Genomic DNA, 17,594 nt, shown 5'->3' on the forward strand with positions numbered 1-17,594 from the left:
TCTGTTACATTACCCACATGTACATTTGTATACACATAAGCATATATTAGCTACATTTCACATATGAGAGAGAAAATGCAGTTTTTTTTTCTTCTGAGATTGTGTGGTCTTAATACTGTACATTGTAAGTTCGCTTTCCCTGCAAATTTGTAGTTTTTTTCTTTAGAACTTAGTGTTCTATTTTGCACACACACACACACACACACACACACACACACACTTTCATTATCCATTCATCTGTTGATAGGCAGCTAGTTAATTCCTATTTTTTGATATAGGGAACAAAGCAGCAGTAAACATGGGGTGCAGATTCTCTGGGTATATATGCTGAGGAGTGAAATAGTTGGGTTATATGTAATTCTTTGTCAACTTTTTAAAAATCTCCAAGCCATTTTCCAACCAATAGCTGTTACTTTGCATCCCTACCAACAGTGAGTGGGGGCGGGGGTGGTGGTGGTGTTCTTATTCTCCTACCCTCTCCAACATTTTTGAGAGATTTGTTGATTGTAGCCACTCTTAACTGGGGTGAGGTGGTATTCGTGGTAGCTTTAATTTGCATTTCTTTGGTTGCTAGGTTTATTGAATACTTTTAAAACTAGTTATTGGACATTTTTATTAATTTTTAACACTTTATTCTTTGCTATGTGTTGATTGGTTGCTATTTATTTCCTTGGTGTGTAACTTTTGCAGTTCTTTGTAAATTCTAAATATAGATACTTGTCTGATGCATAATTGGTAAAGATTTTTTCCTGTTTTGTGGGCTATTCTACTGATTATTTCTGTTGCTGTAGAAAACTACTTTTCATGTAGTCACATCTGTTGATATTTGAGGTTAGTTCCTGTGTGGTTAGTGGATAATTTTACAACTTTGCTCACTCCAGCACCTTGAAGGCTATCTCCTGTGGCTTTTAAGAGTGTTTTAGTATGGCCACATGTTGCATTATTTGAATGTCAGTTAAAAATATATGAATCCATTCCTTGCACATTTTAATTTTTCTCTTGTTCTTCTGGCTGTCTTTTTTGATTGATAAAAGCCTGTTAGCATTATGTTTGGGAAAACAAACTTACTGTCTTCTTTCCAAAACCCAGTGGCAATCAACATAGAAAGAAGACTTTTCTGACCCCAGAAGGTTTGGAGGCTTCTTCCTACTAGCAAACAAGTAATTAATTCTTCAAAAAAAGAACAGTGGGTGTCCTCCAAATAACTTCTGACATTGTATCTGGAGAAAGCCTTACATTTCACAGGTTGGGGGGTCTGTCTTCAAATTTCTGTCCATTTTGGAATGCCAGTCATAAGCCCCTGGTTGTTTGGCATTGCTTCGAATGTGTTGTTCCCACAGTTGTCTCCTTGGGTCATTTAATTTACTAAAGAAAAGGACTTAGAGCTTTATTAAGGATAAAAAGAGATGGTCAAGGTGAGAGAGAAGGAATGTAGAGCTTTTCTAGGTGTGCCGTTTTAGGGATCTCTACATGTTAAACTTGGAAACTGTCAGGGACTAGTGTTAGGGTTATACGAAGGCTTCATTACATAGGCATGTTTGATCAAACCATTGCCAGTCAGTGATCAAAATTAACCTTTACCTCCTCCCCTCTTCATCTTTGGTCATCCAGTGACCAGCTGCTATCTTGAGCCTGCCCTGAGCCTTCCAGCCGAAGTTATCTCATTAGTATCATTTTTATAAGAATTTTTTCAGAGTTTTATGCCAGAAAATGGAAATGAAAACCATGTGTGTTTGTGTATGTGCACATACATATATTTGCAATGTCATCAGACCTTTTAATCATTTTTAATTATTGCACTAGTTTTTCCATAGGGATTTTGTGACTATATAGTACTAGGATTTGCCATTATTTCCTTTTAGATTTAGTTTCTTTGTGGGAATCCTTGAAATAAAGATAATTTTTTTGAAGAAGTTTCTTTCTGGTCATGTAAGAAAATGATTTCAGCAAGCCAGATTTCTCCCATCTTACATTTATGATTCCTATGCCTCATGTTCTTGGCTAATTGGTCTGATAATATATAACTGCCAGTTTTTCTTCTTGCTATTCTTCCTGAAGGTTTGTCTGTATTGTTGATATTTCAAAGGTAACTTTTGACTCTCAGAATTCTGTTAGGTCTGTCAATGTTTTGAATATTTTTATGGGCACTGTGATTTAGTGCTTTTCTAGCATTTAATAGGTTAGCACTCATTTCATCTTTTCTCTGTCAAGGATGAGTAACTTCGTTTTCTGAAAGTTTAATTTTTATCTGGAACCTGATATTTTTTCTTTTTCCAGGTCATGATTTCCTAGGCTGGCATCTTTAGAGTATAAAGTGCTTGGCTAGATGTCAGTCTTCAACCCAGCAGGGCCCATGGACTTTTCAACTTCTGCTAACGGTTTTTGCTTGCCATCTTGGCAGTCCTAGGAATTCTTCTGCTGGGAATAGTAGATGGTAGTTAGGTTCAATTATGATAAGCAGAGTACTATTTAGTAATAGAAGAAAAACCCATTCAGACCATTCAAATTAATTACAAATGACTTGCATTTTTAAAAAAAAATCATATTCATTCCTCTGAGAAAAATTTTAATCCTCTTGTGAGCATTTTCTTAATTCAGTGGGATAATTTTTTTGAAATGATCATTTGTACTATATAATAGATGTCAAAGTTTCTCTGATCATACTTACCAAGAGGCATTCAAACTAATTTTGACGTGTAAATTTTTTAGTTGAATGTAGGACAGGTTGACATTTTAGATGATTCTAGAGAGTATGTATTCTTAGGACAGGTTTTTATTCTGAAATTAAATATTATAAGTTTGGTTTGTTTTCAGCAGCCACTACAATGGAACATCCATCAATTATTATCATTATGTGTCTTTTTTAAAAATAGCATCCAATTTAAATGGCTAAGTTGAATAAGATATTTCATGTAAAATTCCACTGCTTAATGTGGTAATCTAATATCAGTGTTGTTGAGTCATATCTCTTGGTCATAATAATGGCAAACTTTTTACTCGTTGAAAAGGTGAGCATAGTTTTCTGGAAGGTAGTCTAAATAGCCCTCAGTAATTCTTCACATCTTAAAATCATTAATAACTTGTATTCTGACTGTTAGAATAGATTCAAAATGTACTCAACAGGTATGAAGCAATTGGGTGAAAAGTGACCACCATATAAAAAAATTTTAAAACTCAAAACTACTTTGGTGAAAGTTTGTTGTAGGGAGAAGGAAGAGAGCCTTCTGCATGCAGTGAGTCAGTTAGAGGCTTTTCTTTAACTTATAACAGGAATCAGCTACCCATCACTTTGTAATTACTTATGATCTCATAGATTTGAAAAAAAAGCCAGGAGTAATTTAAAGATACACTGCTTATACACATCTGAAAGGATGTTGTGTTTACCCTTTTTTGGAAGCTAGGATATGTGTAGGGGTGAAGATGAATGTTTAGACATCAGACATTGACCCCTCTAAAGGGTTGTGTGTCTTATTCCAGTAAGCAAAGCACTAAAACTTACCCCTTTTGCCCCGCCCCCTTCATGTTTAGAATCAGATATGGAATGAATCAGTGAAGGGCTGATTTTATTCACTGAGAAACCCCTATCCTATAGTTAGAGGACAACTTTGTGTATGCAACGATTTATTTCTCTAGTTTTTAAAAATACTTTGTAATATAGCTTTTTTATTTTATCATTTTGATTTTTGTGTTCATCTTATTCTGATAAATTCTTAAAATCAACCAGTATTATTTAATTGTTTTAAATTTTAATGTCCATCTATGTAAATAGACACATTTTTAAAATAGACAAAACAGTTGATTTACTTTAAATGTTAGTCTAGTGAAGTATATTTTTATAAAATACAGGTGTTTTCAAATAACTAAAACATCAATGAGTGATTTGTATATGACATTGTAACCTTTCCTTAAAGAATTTTAAGATGGGTCAATTTCTCATTTTCTTTTTTGTCTTCAGTGTTCTATTTGCTGATATTTTTAGCCGTGTTTTTGATTATGGCAACAACTGGATCCCCATTTTGAATTTCCTAAAGACCTCATTTATCTGAATGCGGAAAACTAGTGGACTGGAAGATTTAAATAACACTTTTGAGAAAGGCTATCTCCTCTGTCCTATTCTTTTCTTTTCTTTTTGGTAAAAATTTGAGGTGTAGCCTTTTAAAGAATTGACTGTGGAACTTTATACTTTTCATGCGTGGACTTGGGTGAAAGAAGGAAAGGAAAGCACTGCCACTTGATGCAGATGGGAGAGTAAAGGGGATGAAGTTACCCTTTGTTTTTGGGCTTCGGTTAGAATCTGTGAGTCACACTCTTGACAGGGGTTAGATATCAGATATCCTGTATATCAGGGATTTATATTATGATCCATAATAGTAGCAAAATTAGTTATAAAGTAGCAGTGAAATAATATGGTAGGGGTCATCACAACATGAAGAACTGTAGTACAGGGTCGTAGCATTAGGAAGGTTGAGATCCACTATAAGGGATTCAGTTATGTGCAATAGTGAAAAGTTAGGTATAAAAGATGAAGCTTTTGTATTATTTTTTTAATTGCAGTATCTTACGGTACTGTTTTTATTTTTTATAGAGAGGATCTGACGAGCTACTCTCAGGCAGTGTTCTCAGTAGTCCCAACTCTAATATGAGTGGCATGGTAGTTACAGGTAAGTGTTGCTGTGTTAGCAGTCCTCATTTACTGTTTCCAGGGCAGAATGTTAAAACTTAAGCATGATTTAGGCCAGAATGTCTAATGTCATTGCTCTTCATGTCATGGTGTTTCCTCAGATTCTTCCTCCTTCCCAACATTCTTTTAGTCTGGTTTTCCTGCCTAACCTTATCCTGTCTACCCACCAGCCAGCCAATCAGCTGAGAGTAATATATAACCAATGAGAGTAATATATAATCAGAATTTTGATACTAAGTAGGTTGGTTAAATTTGTACAGGTGGGAACTTGCAGTGCCCATTATAAATGGCCTTACTAAGGTTTGAGAGTTATTACATGATCTCATAGGCTGAACAGTGTTAGTGTTCTGAGACACTGCAGTTCTGAGAAGTCAGATCTTCTAGAGTACTTCCAACTTAAAATTTGGATGCAGAAAGTACAGATCTTTAGTAAATTTATGTTCGGTAGTAAATGCCATTCATCTGAGAAATTGAAAAGTCTAACATGACAGTATGTGAATGCTTTGTCTGTAGTTTTGTTGCTGGCTAAAAATATAAACCCTTAAGGAAGACAACATGATTAAATCTTCCTTTCTCAGTCATCCATAATATTGGTATACTAAAATAAAAAATTACAAATCATGTGAAGAAAGAGGAAAATAAAGACCTAGAGACTTCTATAGTGCCATTTAGGAGAATTAGTAAGCAAAGGCTGTTACAGCATTAAGTTTAAATGAAAAGGTTTAAATAACAGTTGAACAGAAGATGGAATGTCTTTAGATAAAGACTTTTTATTTTAAACTATACCAAAAAATTCTGACTGAGCAATAGGATATTTGAAATGAAAATTTTGCTAGTTGAGGTTAAAAGTGGGAAAATATTTAATAAACTTTCATAAAAATGAGTTAAATATTGACTCTGCCAAAGAAAAAGTATACCTATGGGGATACCAAGCAATAAACAAACAGTCTTACCCGTCTCAATCCATATTTAGATTTCTGGATAGTGCATAAAGAGAAGGACAAAATATAGTCTCTCTCTCTCTCTCTCTCTCTCTCTCTCTCTCTCTCTCTCTCTCTCTCTCTCTCTCTCACACACACACACACACACTATATATATATGTATATATATATATAAATGTATGTATGTATACAAATGCATACATGTATGTGCACATATGTGTGTCCATGTTTGAAACAGGAATTATTGAACACTTCTAAAACTTTGTGGGAAATAAATGAACTTAAGAGTTCTAAGAAGCTCAGTATGCCCTCCCCTTACCCCCACTCCCACCCATTATTGGGTTAATTTGAAAAACAGAAACACAGACAGGCACAGAATAGCTAATAATTGAAAACTAATGTTAAAGATATTTAAAACATGTACTCGAAAGACATTTAATAAGAAGTCAGGAGTTCACACCGAAAGCATACAAACTAACCTTTTTAGATTTAATAAAAGGATATTAGCTAAAAACTCAGAGCTACAGAAAGGTTATGAAAAGTACTGTGAAATAGCAAATGTAAATAATTCTTTTAAACCCTGCTTCATCTGAATTTCTTTGTTTTCTCTGCATTTCAGTATATTATGAATACTGTAGTGAAAACTGTATTACAGGCTTTATTATATAGATGGCATTGACAATAGCCCCAAAGTGAAAACAAATGAGATTACTTTCACAAAATACTTGCTATTTTATATAAAGTAATATACTGTTGACTTTAACATAAAAACATTTGGAACTTTAGGTTATATACTAAAATCTTAGTGCTAGCTATAAGAAAAGATAAAAATGTAACTAGTATATAATGGTGAAAAAACTGGAAGATTGTCTGATTTTGGTAATGACTATAAATTATAAAACCAAAATAGCACTGTTTGGCTTAAAGATAAATAGGCTGGTTGGTAGAACATAATACAGAGAATTCAAAAGTAAGCCCACAATTTATGGGTAGCTGATGTTTGTGGGAGGTACAAAGTCTTGTAGGAAAAAAGAGATTAAATAGAATGCTGTATAGTTTTTTGCCTTCCCATCCAGCTCAAAGTGATTTTTAAATTTATGTCTTCATATAGGTGGAAATGAACTCCAAGTGTACTGTTGTAAGTTATTCTGAAAGTTATAAAAATTTTAGAAGAAAACATAAGTAGAAATTATGTAGGTAATGACTCAAAAAGTCCAAAAAAGAAAAGAATTAAACATGCTGTGTCTTCCCTTCTAAGACACTTAATGTACAAAGGAAGCCATCTGATAGCCAAATACTTTTTGTAGAGTGTGACTATAGAAACTAGTATTGAGATCATAAATAAATTTAGAGATTATGCAAACTTAAATTTAACAGCAAGGTGATGAACAACCCAGTTTTAGAACTTGATAAAAATACTTGAACAGATTAAGCAAAAAAGATAATCACATAACATGTAGTATTAGGGTGTAAGAGTTTTGATAACCATAAAGTTGTAATATAAAATTCTAAAACCACTTTAGGAAATAATTTGGCAGGTTTTCTTTTAAATATTTTTAATTTATTCTTCAGAAATTTCATATGTTTTGTATTTTGATCATATCTGTCCACCCTCCCTCCTGCTCTATTGCCCTTTACACTGTCACTCTTTCCAACTTAGTGTGTCTCCTATTTTGTTATTAACAACCCCCTTAGTGCTCCCCACATTAGCTTGGTTCTGTGGCCACCCACTGGGGCATTGGCAATTTGCCAGCAGACATGTCTCCAAAGAAAAGTGACTCTTAATGCCTTCAGCAGCCATCCCTCATGAGTGTGAGCTCCTCGTGGCTCCTCCCCATGCCATGTTGGAATTTTGACTGTCTCAATCTTGCACTGGTAACCACAGCAGCTGAGTTAATATGTACAACAGCCTTGGAAAGTGTATTTCACAGCTTTTGTCCTCATTCATCAGCTCTTTCTTTCTGCTCATGCTTCTACACACTGAGCCTTGGATAGGGGAAGGTTAATAAGATGATTCATCCACAACTAAGCATTAATGGTTACTTATACTTAGTACTTTGATCACCTGTGAGTCTGCTACACACTGCATGAAGAAGCTTCTCTGACGAGATTGAGAGCAACACAAGTCTGTGGGTATGGGCCACAGTAGTATTGGGCCATGACTATTAGCAAAACAGCAGTAGTAATTTTCCCCCAGGGCCTATGATCTCTCCGGTTATAAGCTTTTGACCATGTTTTGGTAACAGACATGGAATTCCTCCTGTAGGGCAGGCTTCTTCTTTTTGATTTTTGAGACAGGATTTCTCTATTGCTTTGGAGGTGTCCTGGAACTCACTCTGTAGACCAGGCTGGCCTCAAATTCACAGAGATCCACCTCCCAAGTACGGGGATTAAAGGCACATGCCACCAGTGCCCCACCTGAATACAAGGGGAGGTGCTTAGTCTTACTACAACTTGAAATGTCATGCTTTGTTGATACCCATAGAGGCCTGCCCCTTTCTGAACAGTAACAGAGGAGGAGTGAATGGGGAGGGGGGTGGGGAAGGGAATGGAAGGAGGGGAAACTGTAGTCAGGATGTAAAATAAATAAAAAGGAGATAATCTTCAAGTCAATGGTGGTTCCTAAAGGCTGGTCCAGAAAAGTGGAAGAATCAAAGATGAAGATGCTTATTTATTTCATTTTTATCATTATTTTTAACCAAAGTGCTCTGTCTTAATGGGAAGGTAATTTCTAGTGAATTGTAGGAGATCATAAGAATATTTTGAACAAACAACAATTTTAGATAGGCAGTTGTAAGGAAGATAATTAAAACAGAAGCCAGAGCAACATGATTCTTTCACAGGGTCCGGCATAAGATTACTCATTAAGATGTTGATGTTAGATTGAAATAGGAAACAGGCTTTGAATTTAGAGAAGTGTTCAAGTAGAAATAGTTTTAAAGTTTCCTTTGAGTTTTTAAAGTAGAAGCTGTCCTTAAAGTGCCTCAGGACTGAATAATACATGGTAAATGGTATAATTAGAGACTTCCGGGCCTCTGAGGAAGCTCAGCAGGTAAAGGCATTGGTTGCCAACCTACTAACCTGTATGGGACTCCTGGGGCCCACATGGTGCAGAGCACTGACACAGGCAAGTTGTCCTCTGACTTCATATGTACACCGTGGCATCATAAAGTATTTAATTTTATTTTAAAGTGTATCTATGACTATATTAGCATGTAAAAGGGATTTTTCATGTCAGTTGCAGTCTTAGAAATGCACTTGTATCTAGGAAATTACAACTGATCAGATGTAGAAATGCCTTACAAACAATTCTGTATGAAATATAATCTATAGGCATTCATAATTACAGAGAGTTTTTCTCTTTTGGTGAAATTTTGTAATGAAGGCATATTCATTTATTGAAATGAATGCTACCTGTCTACTTTAGTGATTGAGAAGTGTATACTTTTACTTCATTATGTTGTTTCATTCTGTTTTGTTTGTTCTTAGTAAACTCTTACTGTGCCAAGTATAAATTAACCTTACCATATGCTTGTAACATGGAAAAAAATCTATAGAGCTTATTCTAGCTGTTTATAGATCGAGTGGAAGCTTTGGAATGTATCTCTTTTAGCTAAGGGGAACTTATTGTATCTGTTAGTTTGTAAAAAGAATTAAATGGTAATATATTTGTGTACTTAGTCATTGGACAGTTTCTATATGAAATTGAATCTTAATATTTTTTCTGATTACTTAATATTTTCTCTAAATTGATTGTGCACATAGCTTAATGGTAACTTTAATTAATGATTCAATAATTTCTCCATCTGTCAAGAGCCTAATTTTAATTTCTCAAAAATTCATATTTTCTCACCTATGTTGTAAGGTTATTTTTAACTTTTTATAAAAATAAGGAAATCCATATGTTTCTGTTGTACTAAAATATAAAGAGTGTTTCTGAATATCTTTCAGCCAATGGTAATGATAGTAAGAAGTTTAAAGGAGAAGATAAAATGGATGGGGCACCCTCTCGTGTTCTTCACATTCGAAAGTTACCTGGTGAAGTGACTGAAACGGAAGTCATTGCTTTAGGTTTACCTTTTGGTAAGGTGACTAACATCCTTATGCTGAAAGGAAAAAACCAGGTACAGTTCTACAAACGTTGCTGGCATATTAAAACTCAGATACTCAGATTACAGAGAATAATTGTTATCTGTCACCTAATGAGAGGATTAATTTTTTGACAAAATTAAAAAGAAGTCTTGTTCCTTTTTTTTTTTAAAGCAGAACCAGGGGCACTATTAACATCTATTGCTTATTTATCTGGTAGCATTAGTAGAAATTAGTCATAAATTTTGGATATTCATTCAGTAAATGTAACAGGAGCAGTAGGATCCAGGTATATTAAACATGACATTTTGTTTTAAACTATTTAATGATTCTATTTGGAAGAATTTACAAAACTTAACATTCTCTAAAATACAGCTAATGTTACAGTTATTCTGGCTATTTAAAAATTTTCCCCTTGTATTTTTCAAGTGAGACCTCTAAGGTAGTAATAATAAAATTCTGGTGCTAGAATATGTTTATTTTCTCTAGTTTTTGTTAGGAAACAGATTTATGGAGTATAATTTGTAGATGGAGCATGCAAATAGTTTGTTCTCAAAGGCTATTGCTTGAATTGGCTTTACTTGTATATTTAAAATATTTCTAAGATGTGTTTTATTATGTTCAAATTATGTATATGTGTGTGGATAGATGAATATGAATAGAGGTACCTACAGAATCCTCTGGAACTGTGGTTTAAGACATTTGAGTTGCACCATACATGGATGTTGGGGGTGTAAACTTGGGTTCTCTAGAAAAGCAACAAGCTGTCTTTAACAGCCACCTCTTCTATACCTTCAGTAGGATACTAAATTCTGATTATTAGAACACTGAAATGTAAATTGAGGGTTATATTCTAGGCAATTTTTAATTAGCAGACTGATTACACAGATACTTGAGTTTGAGTTAAAATTTGTAATTTTTATTTAAAATTTTAATTAATAGTTTTTTGTTTATTTGAAACTCACTTTCAGGCATTTTTGGAACTGGCAACAGAGGAAGCAGCTATTACTATGGTTAATTACTATTCTGCTGTGACACCTCATCTTCGTAACCAACCAATTTACATTCAGTATTCCAATCACAAAGAACTAAAGACAGATAATACATTAAATCAAGTGAGTGTTGAGTGTGTATATCTACATAAATAATATAGCCGATAGCGTCTTAAGAATCTCATAAATCGTATATATTAATAGAAAATAGTTTCTGTATGTATTGTTATCTTTAAAAATATCATAGTGTATGTATGTACATGTTAAGTATTCATTTACAAAAATATGGCTTTCTGATACTCATTTTCATGGTCTAAATGTTAGATTAGTTTTACTATTTAAACACTTTCTTGTTACAGATTACAGTTTTTAATATGGAAACTAGGGCTAAGGGTTACTTGAACATGTTTGAGGTTCTGGGTTTATTTAGTCCCTAGTACAGGCAACAAAAGGAGCAGACACTGGCAAACATCTGTAGTCTTAGCTGGAGCTAAAAGTTAGGTGCAAGAGGGGAGCCGGAGAGGTTTGAAAGATGAGATGGAGTTGTTAGTATAGGTTTTACTTTTTTTTGCTTAATATTAAATTAGGAAATGAAGTGTTGATGTTGGTATTCTTTCCTTATCAAAGTTTTCCCCCTAAGTGCTAATTTTCTTGAGGAAATCTAAGAATGAATACTATATGAATGTTGGCTTTTGAAAATATAATATAGAAGATATTTAAAATTAATGTTAAAATAGATAAGAATGCTTTTAGACCCCAACATGTTAATAGTGTTGTCTAAGAATTTTTAATTTCTTTAATAGAGTGCTTTTAAAGCTTATTGTATATATGTATGTAGATATGGATGTATCTGGCTATTTGTCATATCAAAAACTTTCATTCCTTGGAGATTTTCCTAACTTTGTGAAAAGTGACTTGAAATTATTTTTAATAGCTTTTGAAAAGTAAGCTGAAACCTTTTGCCTAAAGAACAGGGCTAACAAGCCATAAGCGCTTATTGTTTTAATTTGTAACAAACATTTCGTTTCCCTTGAATCGAGAAAGCTAGAAAGTATGCCAAGAGAACTGTTTCTTCTGTACCTTTTATTGAAATTTTTTGCTTCTTTTTTTAATTATCAATTGGCAAATCTTGAATGGACATTTGTGGAGTACAGTGTGATGTTTTTTATCTGTCCTTTTCTACTACCTAAAATATTTAATTCCTTTATGGTGAGAATGTTTAAAATATTTTGAAATATACAAGTAGCTGTAATTTTCATAGTTTGACTTAGGCTACTCAGACCTATCCTGACCAAAAGAGCATCCCCCAAGAATCCTTTTTGCCACTGGAAGCCAGTCTTCTTGCTACTTCTATGAACTTGATGATGTGAGATTCTCTCTGTGAGATCATGTACTGCATATCTTTCCGTGTGCATTCTGTTACACTTAGTAAATTGTCTCCTTAAAATGAGGTTTCTCCCAGTTTTATTTATTACTTTAATTTTTGAGTTTCTGAACACATTATCATTCTTTCTATGTGGTGAATTAAATCCAAGGTCTTGAACATGCTAGTTGAGCACTCTTTATTGCTGGGTTATGTTAGAAGATTGAACAAACAGAAATCTATGAAAGGGAATAAAAACAGGGAGTCTTTAGATACATAATTTAAATAGTGATGGTTACTTAACGCACCAAATAGAGGGTTCTTTTGTTTGTTTGTTTGTTTGTTTGTTTTATGAGACAGGGTTTCTCTGTATTGTTTTGGAGGCTATCGGTCCAGCCCGGCCTCGTACTCAACAGAGATCCACCTGCCTCTGCCTCCCGAGTGCTGGGACTAAAGGCGTGCACCACCACCGCCAGGCTAGAGGGTTCTTTAGAGTAATGAACTTCCAAGTAGTTAGAGAATAAATCACTTACTTTAGTCTAGTTTGATCATACACAAAAGGAGTGTTCAAATTAAGTCAAGTTTTTAACTTTAAAAGTCCTTTAATGTTACGTTTTGTTTTGTTTTTTTTCTTTTTGTTTGTTTGGTTTTTGGTCTGTTTTTACATTGTATTGGGTACAGAAAGAACATTGCAGTTCTTTGAAGATTTTAAGTACAGTTTAAAATAACTTAGCAGAGTTTAAGTGGTCTCTTCTTTAGTTTTATCTTTTAGTTTATCTTGTTCTTACTCTCCTTACTTGCTCTTCATTTTTATTCATAGCTGAGAATGCACAGTTAGAATTTTGTTAGACTCATGTGATTCCCCCACAGATTAAAGTAATGAGGAAGGAATTGGATGCATCTGCCCCTGCATCCCATTCTTTACCCATTGACAAAGAGACATTTATTTTGAACTAATAAATATGCCTTTTAGGCCTTTTGATTCTTTTAAGGAATGGTTTTGTGTTTTTAGTGTTGACGTGATGAGTCAGAAGCAAGAATTGAGTTGCTTGTTCATTATCTAAACTTCCTGCTAATCTGTGAACCTGTCAGCTAATGCTCTGATACCTGGGTTTTTGTTTGTTTGGGTTTTGTTGTTGTTGTTGTTGTTGTTGTTGCCAGTAAACCTCCCAGTTTGCTGTGTGTTCACTGTGTCCTTAATCTGTTTCCATTCATTTTCTCTGTTCTTGGGATTTGATAAAAAATCATTCTCAGCCTGTTGTTTAGTATTTGTTAAATCTATTCACTTTGTAGGCATTTTGATATTTCATAATAGATGAGGGGGGCAAGTAAATATGTGCTTAACTCTAAATTCTATTATAATCATTTATTAAATATATTAAAGACCTGTCTATAAACAAATAGACAAAACACCTAATAGCAGATGTTGGAGTTAATATGTAAGGAAACTTGAATACTTATATGTAGGTGACCAGAATGTAAGTAGGTAGAATCATTTTTGAAAATTGAAGTGGCTCAAATTGAGCATATGCATGTTTTGTACTTAATATTTTCTGCTTCTAATTATGTGGTTATGAAAACATGTGAATCAAAAGATATGCAAAGGAAATTCATGAAGCATCCATTACATTGTAGTAGCCCAAAGCTTGAAAATGACCCAGATGTGCAGTAGTAAAATAAGTTGCCGTGAATCCATTTAGTAGCATATTTATGGCCATAAAAAATGAACAAGCTCTGTGTGTCTGCAAAGCATAAGCAGTAGATGGTTTTTGTTCGTTTTTGAGGAAGATGATATTAGTTCAGACAAGTCCAATTTTTGGTATTTTACTGAGGTCTCTCACAGCATTTGCTTCCTTTTCTTTGGTATATGTAATATTTTCAAAATGTCACATAAAATCTAGATTGGCATGCTAACTGTGCTTCATGTATTAAGTATAAAGTTAGTAGTTACTCCTATGAGAGATCACAGTTTTTAAGTGAAAAGAGATGATTAACAATGAATAAGCATAAAATTAATGGAATTTATTCCATGAGAAGGCATATTATTATATATATTACATATGCTTTTATAGAGATTTTGTCTCTAAGAAGATAGCCACAGTCCGTATTTGTGAAGGATTAGTACAGGAAAAGAAACTTAGGTGATAAAGTTGCAGGGAAAGCATCTTTTGTGTTTACTGACATTTAATGCTGTGATCTTATGATTCCTGGTCTTAAAAGACATTTAAAATTGTAACAGACGTTTGTAGTTGTATTTAATTGTGGATAAATGTGTGGGGGGAAACGATGGTTTTAAGGTCTCTTTATTTTTCTGTAGTAGTAGTATTAAAGTATAAGTAGTTATGGCCTTAAAATTCTGAGTTTCATTTGAGCTTCTTGAACTGATACATGCATTTAGGGTTCATATTATTAATAGGCATTGAATGATGTTTATTAGATATATATGTTGACTTTTTGAGGATTGAGCATTGTGATCCCTGGATTTTCTTCTTTACTCCCATAAGCATTTTAATTATTTTGAATTTTTCTTTTATCAGTTATATTTATCTGCAAATAAAGATTTGTCAAATCATGAAGATAATATGGAAGTTAAATACTGGTGTATTTTTGCAGAATTGATGGTGTATTATCTACTGTAAAATAACATTGAAAATATCCTTCACAGTATATCTGGAAATTTTCTTGAAAGTTGTACATCAGTTTATTTTTAATTTTTAAAACTCATCAACTTTATATCTGAGCAGCAATCTTCTCACATCCTCCTCTCCCAGTTCCTTCCCACCATTTCCCCCTCCCCTCCCCTCCCAATCCTCTCCCCCCACTCTCCAATCTCCTCCTGTTACATCTCCATCCAGGAAAGGTCAGGTCTCCTATAAGTATCAATAAAACATGGCATAGCAAGTTGCAGTAAGACTAAGCACTTCTCTGTAGCCAGAGATCTAACTATGCACCTGTGTCACTGACCACAGGTGCATACAAGAGGGGAGGATTTAGGTTGGCTCTGGGGGGGCGCTTCCTGTAGGTTATGGAACAGGCTGGGAGGATCCTAGGAGCTGGAACCTGGGGTAGCCACCCTTGTCTTCTGTAAGTGTTACTTCTCCAAGTAAACCTTTTAACCTGCTCTGGGTGTAGCGAATCTTGACTCCTACTTGTATTAAAAGCTGGCATGGTAACCCAGTATGGTCCCAAAAGCCAGTGAAATAGTTGGGGATAGTTCATGTTTCAGCTGTTACAAGTCCTGCAAGAAGACCAAGTGACACAATTGTAACATATATGCAGAGTACCTAGGTCAGTCCAATGCATGCACCATAGTTGTCCGTTCAGTCTCTTCTATCCCCTGTGAGGCCAGGTTAGTGGATTATGTGAGCCATCCCATGGTGTTCTTGACCCCTCAGGCTCCTACAATCCTTTCTCCTCCTACTACTCTATAAACTCTGCTTATTGCTTGCCTGTGGGTCTCTTCATCTGTCTCCATCAGTTGCTGGATGGCACCTCTCTGATGACAATTGGGCCAGGCACCAATCTGTTTATGGGAGACAGCAGGTTCAGGCTACTTGTCCACTATTGCTAGGAGTCTAAGCTGGAGTCCTCTACTTACTCTCTTGGGAGATTCCCCTGTGCCAGTCTTCCACCTGACCCTAAAATTCACCTCCCCAACAGTCCCCCACAACCCTCTCCCCTTTGCTCCTCCCCCAAACCTGATCACTCATTTTTTTCATCCCCACCCACCCTCAGTCCACTCCCAAAATCTGTTCCCCTTCTCAGAGAGATCTGGGTGTCCCCATGAACTCTCCTTGTTACCTAGTCTCTCTGGGTCTGGATTGTAGCATAGTTAACTTTTATTTTACAGCTAATGTCCACTTACGAGTGAATACCATGTTTGCCCTTATCAGCCTGGGTTACCTATCTTGGGACTATTTTTTCTATTCTATCCATTTGCCTTCAAATTTCCTGGTGTCCTTGTTTTTAACAGCTGAGTAATATGCCATTGTACCACATTTTCTTTATACATTTCTTTGTTGAGGAACATCTGGGTTGTTTTCAGGTTCTGGCTAATACAAATAAAGGTGCTATGAACATAATTGAGCAAGTGACCTTTTGCTATGATTTATGATTGAGCATCCTCTGGATATGCCCAGGAGTGGTAAAACTGGGTCTTGTGGTAGGTTAATTCCCAGTTTTCTGAGAAACCGCCACACTGACTTCCAAAGTGACTGTATAAGTTTGCACTCCCATCAACAATGGAGGAATGTTCCCCTTGCTCCACATCCTCCAGCATGAGCTGTTGCCTGCATCTTTGATCTTAACTGTCCTGACAGGTATAAGGTGGAATCTCAAGGGTCATTTTGATTTGAATTTCCCTGATGGCTAAGGATGTTCAACATCTCCTTAAGTGTTTCATGGCCGTTTGAGATTCTTCAGCTGAGAAGTTCAGATTAATGTCCCATTTTTTAACTGAATTATTTGGTTTGTTGACATCTAGTTTCTTGAGTTCTTTATATATTTTGGAAATCAATCCTCTGTTAGATGTGGGATAGTGAAGATCTTTTCCCATTCTGTAGGTTGCCCTTTTGTCCTATTGACTGTATCCTTTGCCTTATAGAAATTTCAGTTTCATGAAGTTCCATTTATTGTCCAGTCTTAGTGCCTATGCGATTGGTGTTCTATTCAGAAAGTTGTCTCCTTCCTATGCCAATGCCTTTCCCACTTTCACTTCTATTGGGTTCAGTGTAACTCAATTTATGTTGAGGGCTATGATCCACTTGGACTTGAATTTTGTGCAGGATGATAAATATGGATCAGTTTGCATTTGCTTGCTGACATCCAGTTAGAGCTTTCTTTTTTTCCATTGTATACTTTTGGCTTCCATGTAGAAAATCAGGTGTCCATAGGTTTGTGGATTTACATCTGGGTCTTTGATTCAGTTCCATTGTCTGTTTTTATACCAATACGATGTGGGTTTTATTACTCTAGCTCTGTATAGAGCTTGAAATCAGGCATGGTGATCTTTTATTTATTGCATAGGATTATTTTAGCTATACTGGATTTTTGTGTTTCCATATGAGGTTGAGTATAGTTCTTTCAAGGTTTGTGAAAAATTGTATTTGTATTGCTTTCGGTAAGATTGCCATTTTTATTATGTTAATTGCATGATACATGAGCATGGGAGATCTTTCCATCTTTTTCAGTTTCTTCAAAGAATTGCAGTTCTTGTCATATAAGTTTTTCACTTGCTTAGTTAGAGCTATACCAACATATTTTATATTATTTGAAGCTATTGTAAAGGATGTTGATTCTCTGGTTTCTTTCTAAGCCTGTTTATCATTTGTGTATAGGAGGGCTACTGATTTTTTTTTAATGTAGTCTTATATCCAGCCACTTGACTAAAGGTGTTTATCAACTGGAGGTGTTCCCTGGTAGAGTTTTTGGGGTTGCTTATGTATACTATCCTATCTGTGAATAATGATGCTGTGACTTCTTCCTTTCCAATTTGTAACCCCTTGATCTCTTTTAGTTGCTATATTTCT

At 34.9% G+C, this 17,594-nt stretch overlaps 1 protein-coding gene across 4 annotated transcripts in view; it reads left to right on the forward strand.

Moving 5' to 3' along the window:
• Positions 1-17,594, forward strand: part of Ptbp2 (polypyrimidine tract binding protein 2) — a 62,848-nt gene that overhangs the window by 14,799 nt on the left and 30,455 nt on the right. For all 4 annotated transcript variants that reach the window (XM_013118402.3, XM_013118404.3, XM_005077123.4 and 1 more), the window contains exons 3-5: positions 4,586-4,661; positions 9,574-9,746; positions 10,683-10,826. In XM_013118402.3, coding sequence (XP_012973856.1) covers positions 4,586-4,661; positions 9,574-9,746; positions 10,683-10,826 — 393 coding nt within the window. The remainder of the gene's footprint in view (positions 1-4,585; positions 4,662-9,573; positions 9,747-10,682; positions 10,827-17,594) is intronic.

This window comes from Mesocricetus auratus, unplaced genomic scaffold (genome assembly GCF_017639785.1).
Source record: "Mesocricetus auratus isolate SY011 unplaced genomic scaffold, BCM_Maur_2.0 Super-Scaffold_100009, whole genome shotgun sequence".
NCBI classification, from domain to species: Eukaryota; Metazoa; Chordata; class Mammalia; order Rodentia; family Cricetidae; genus Mesocricetus; species Mesocricetus auratus.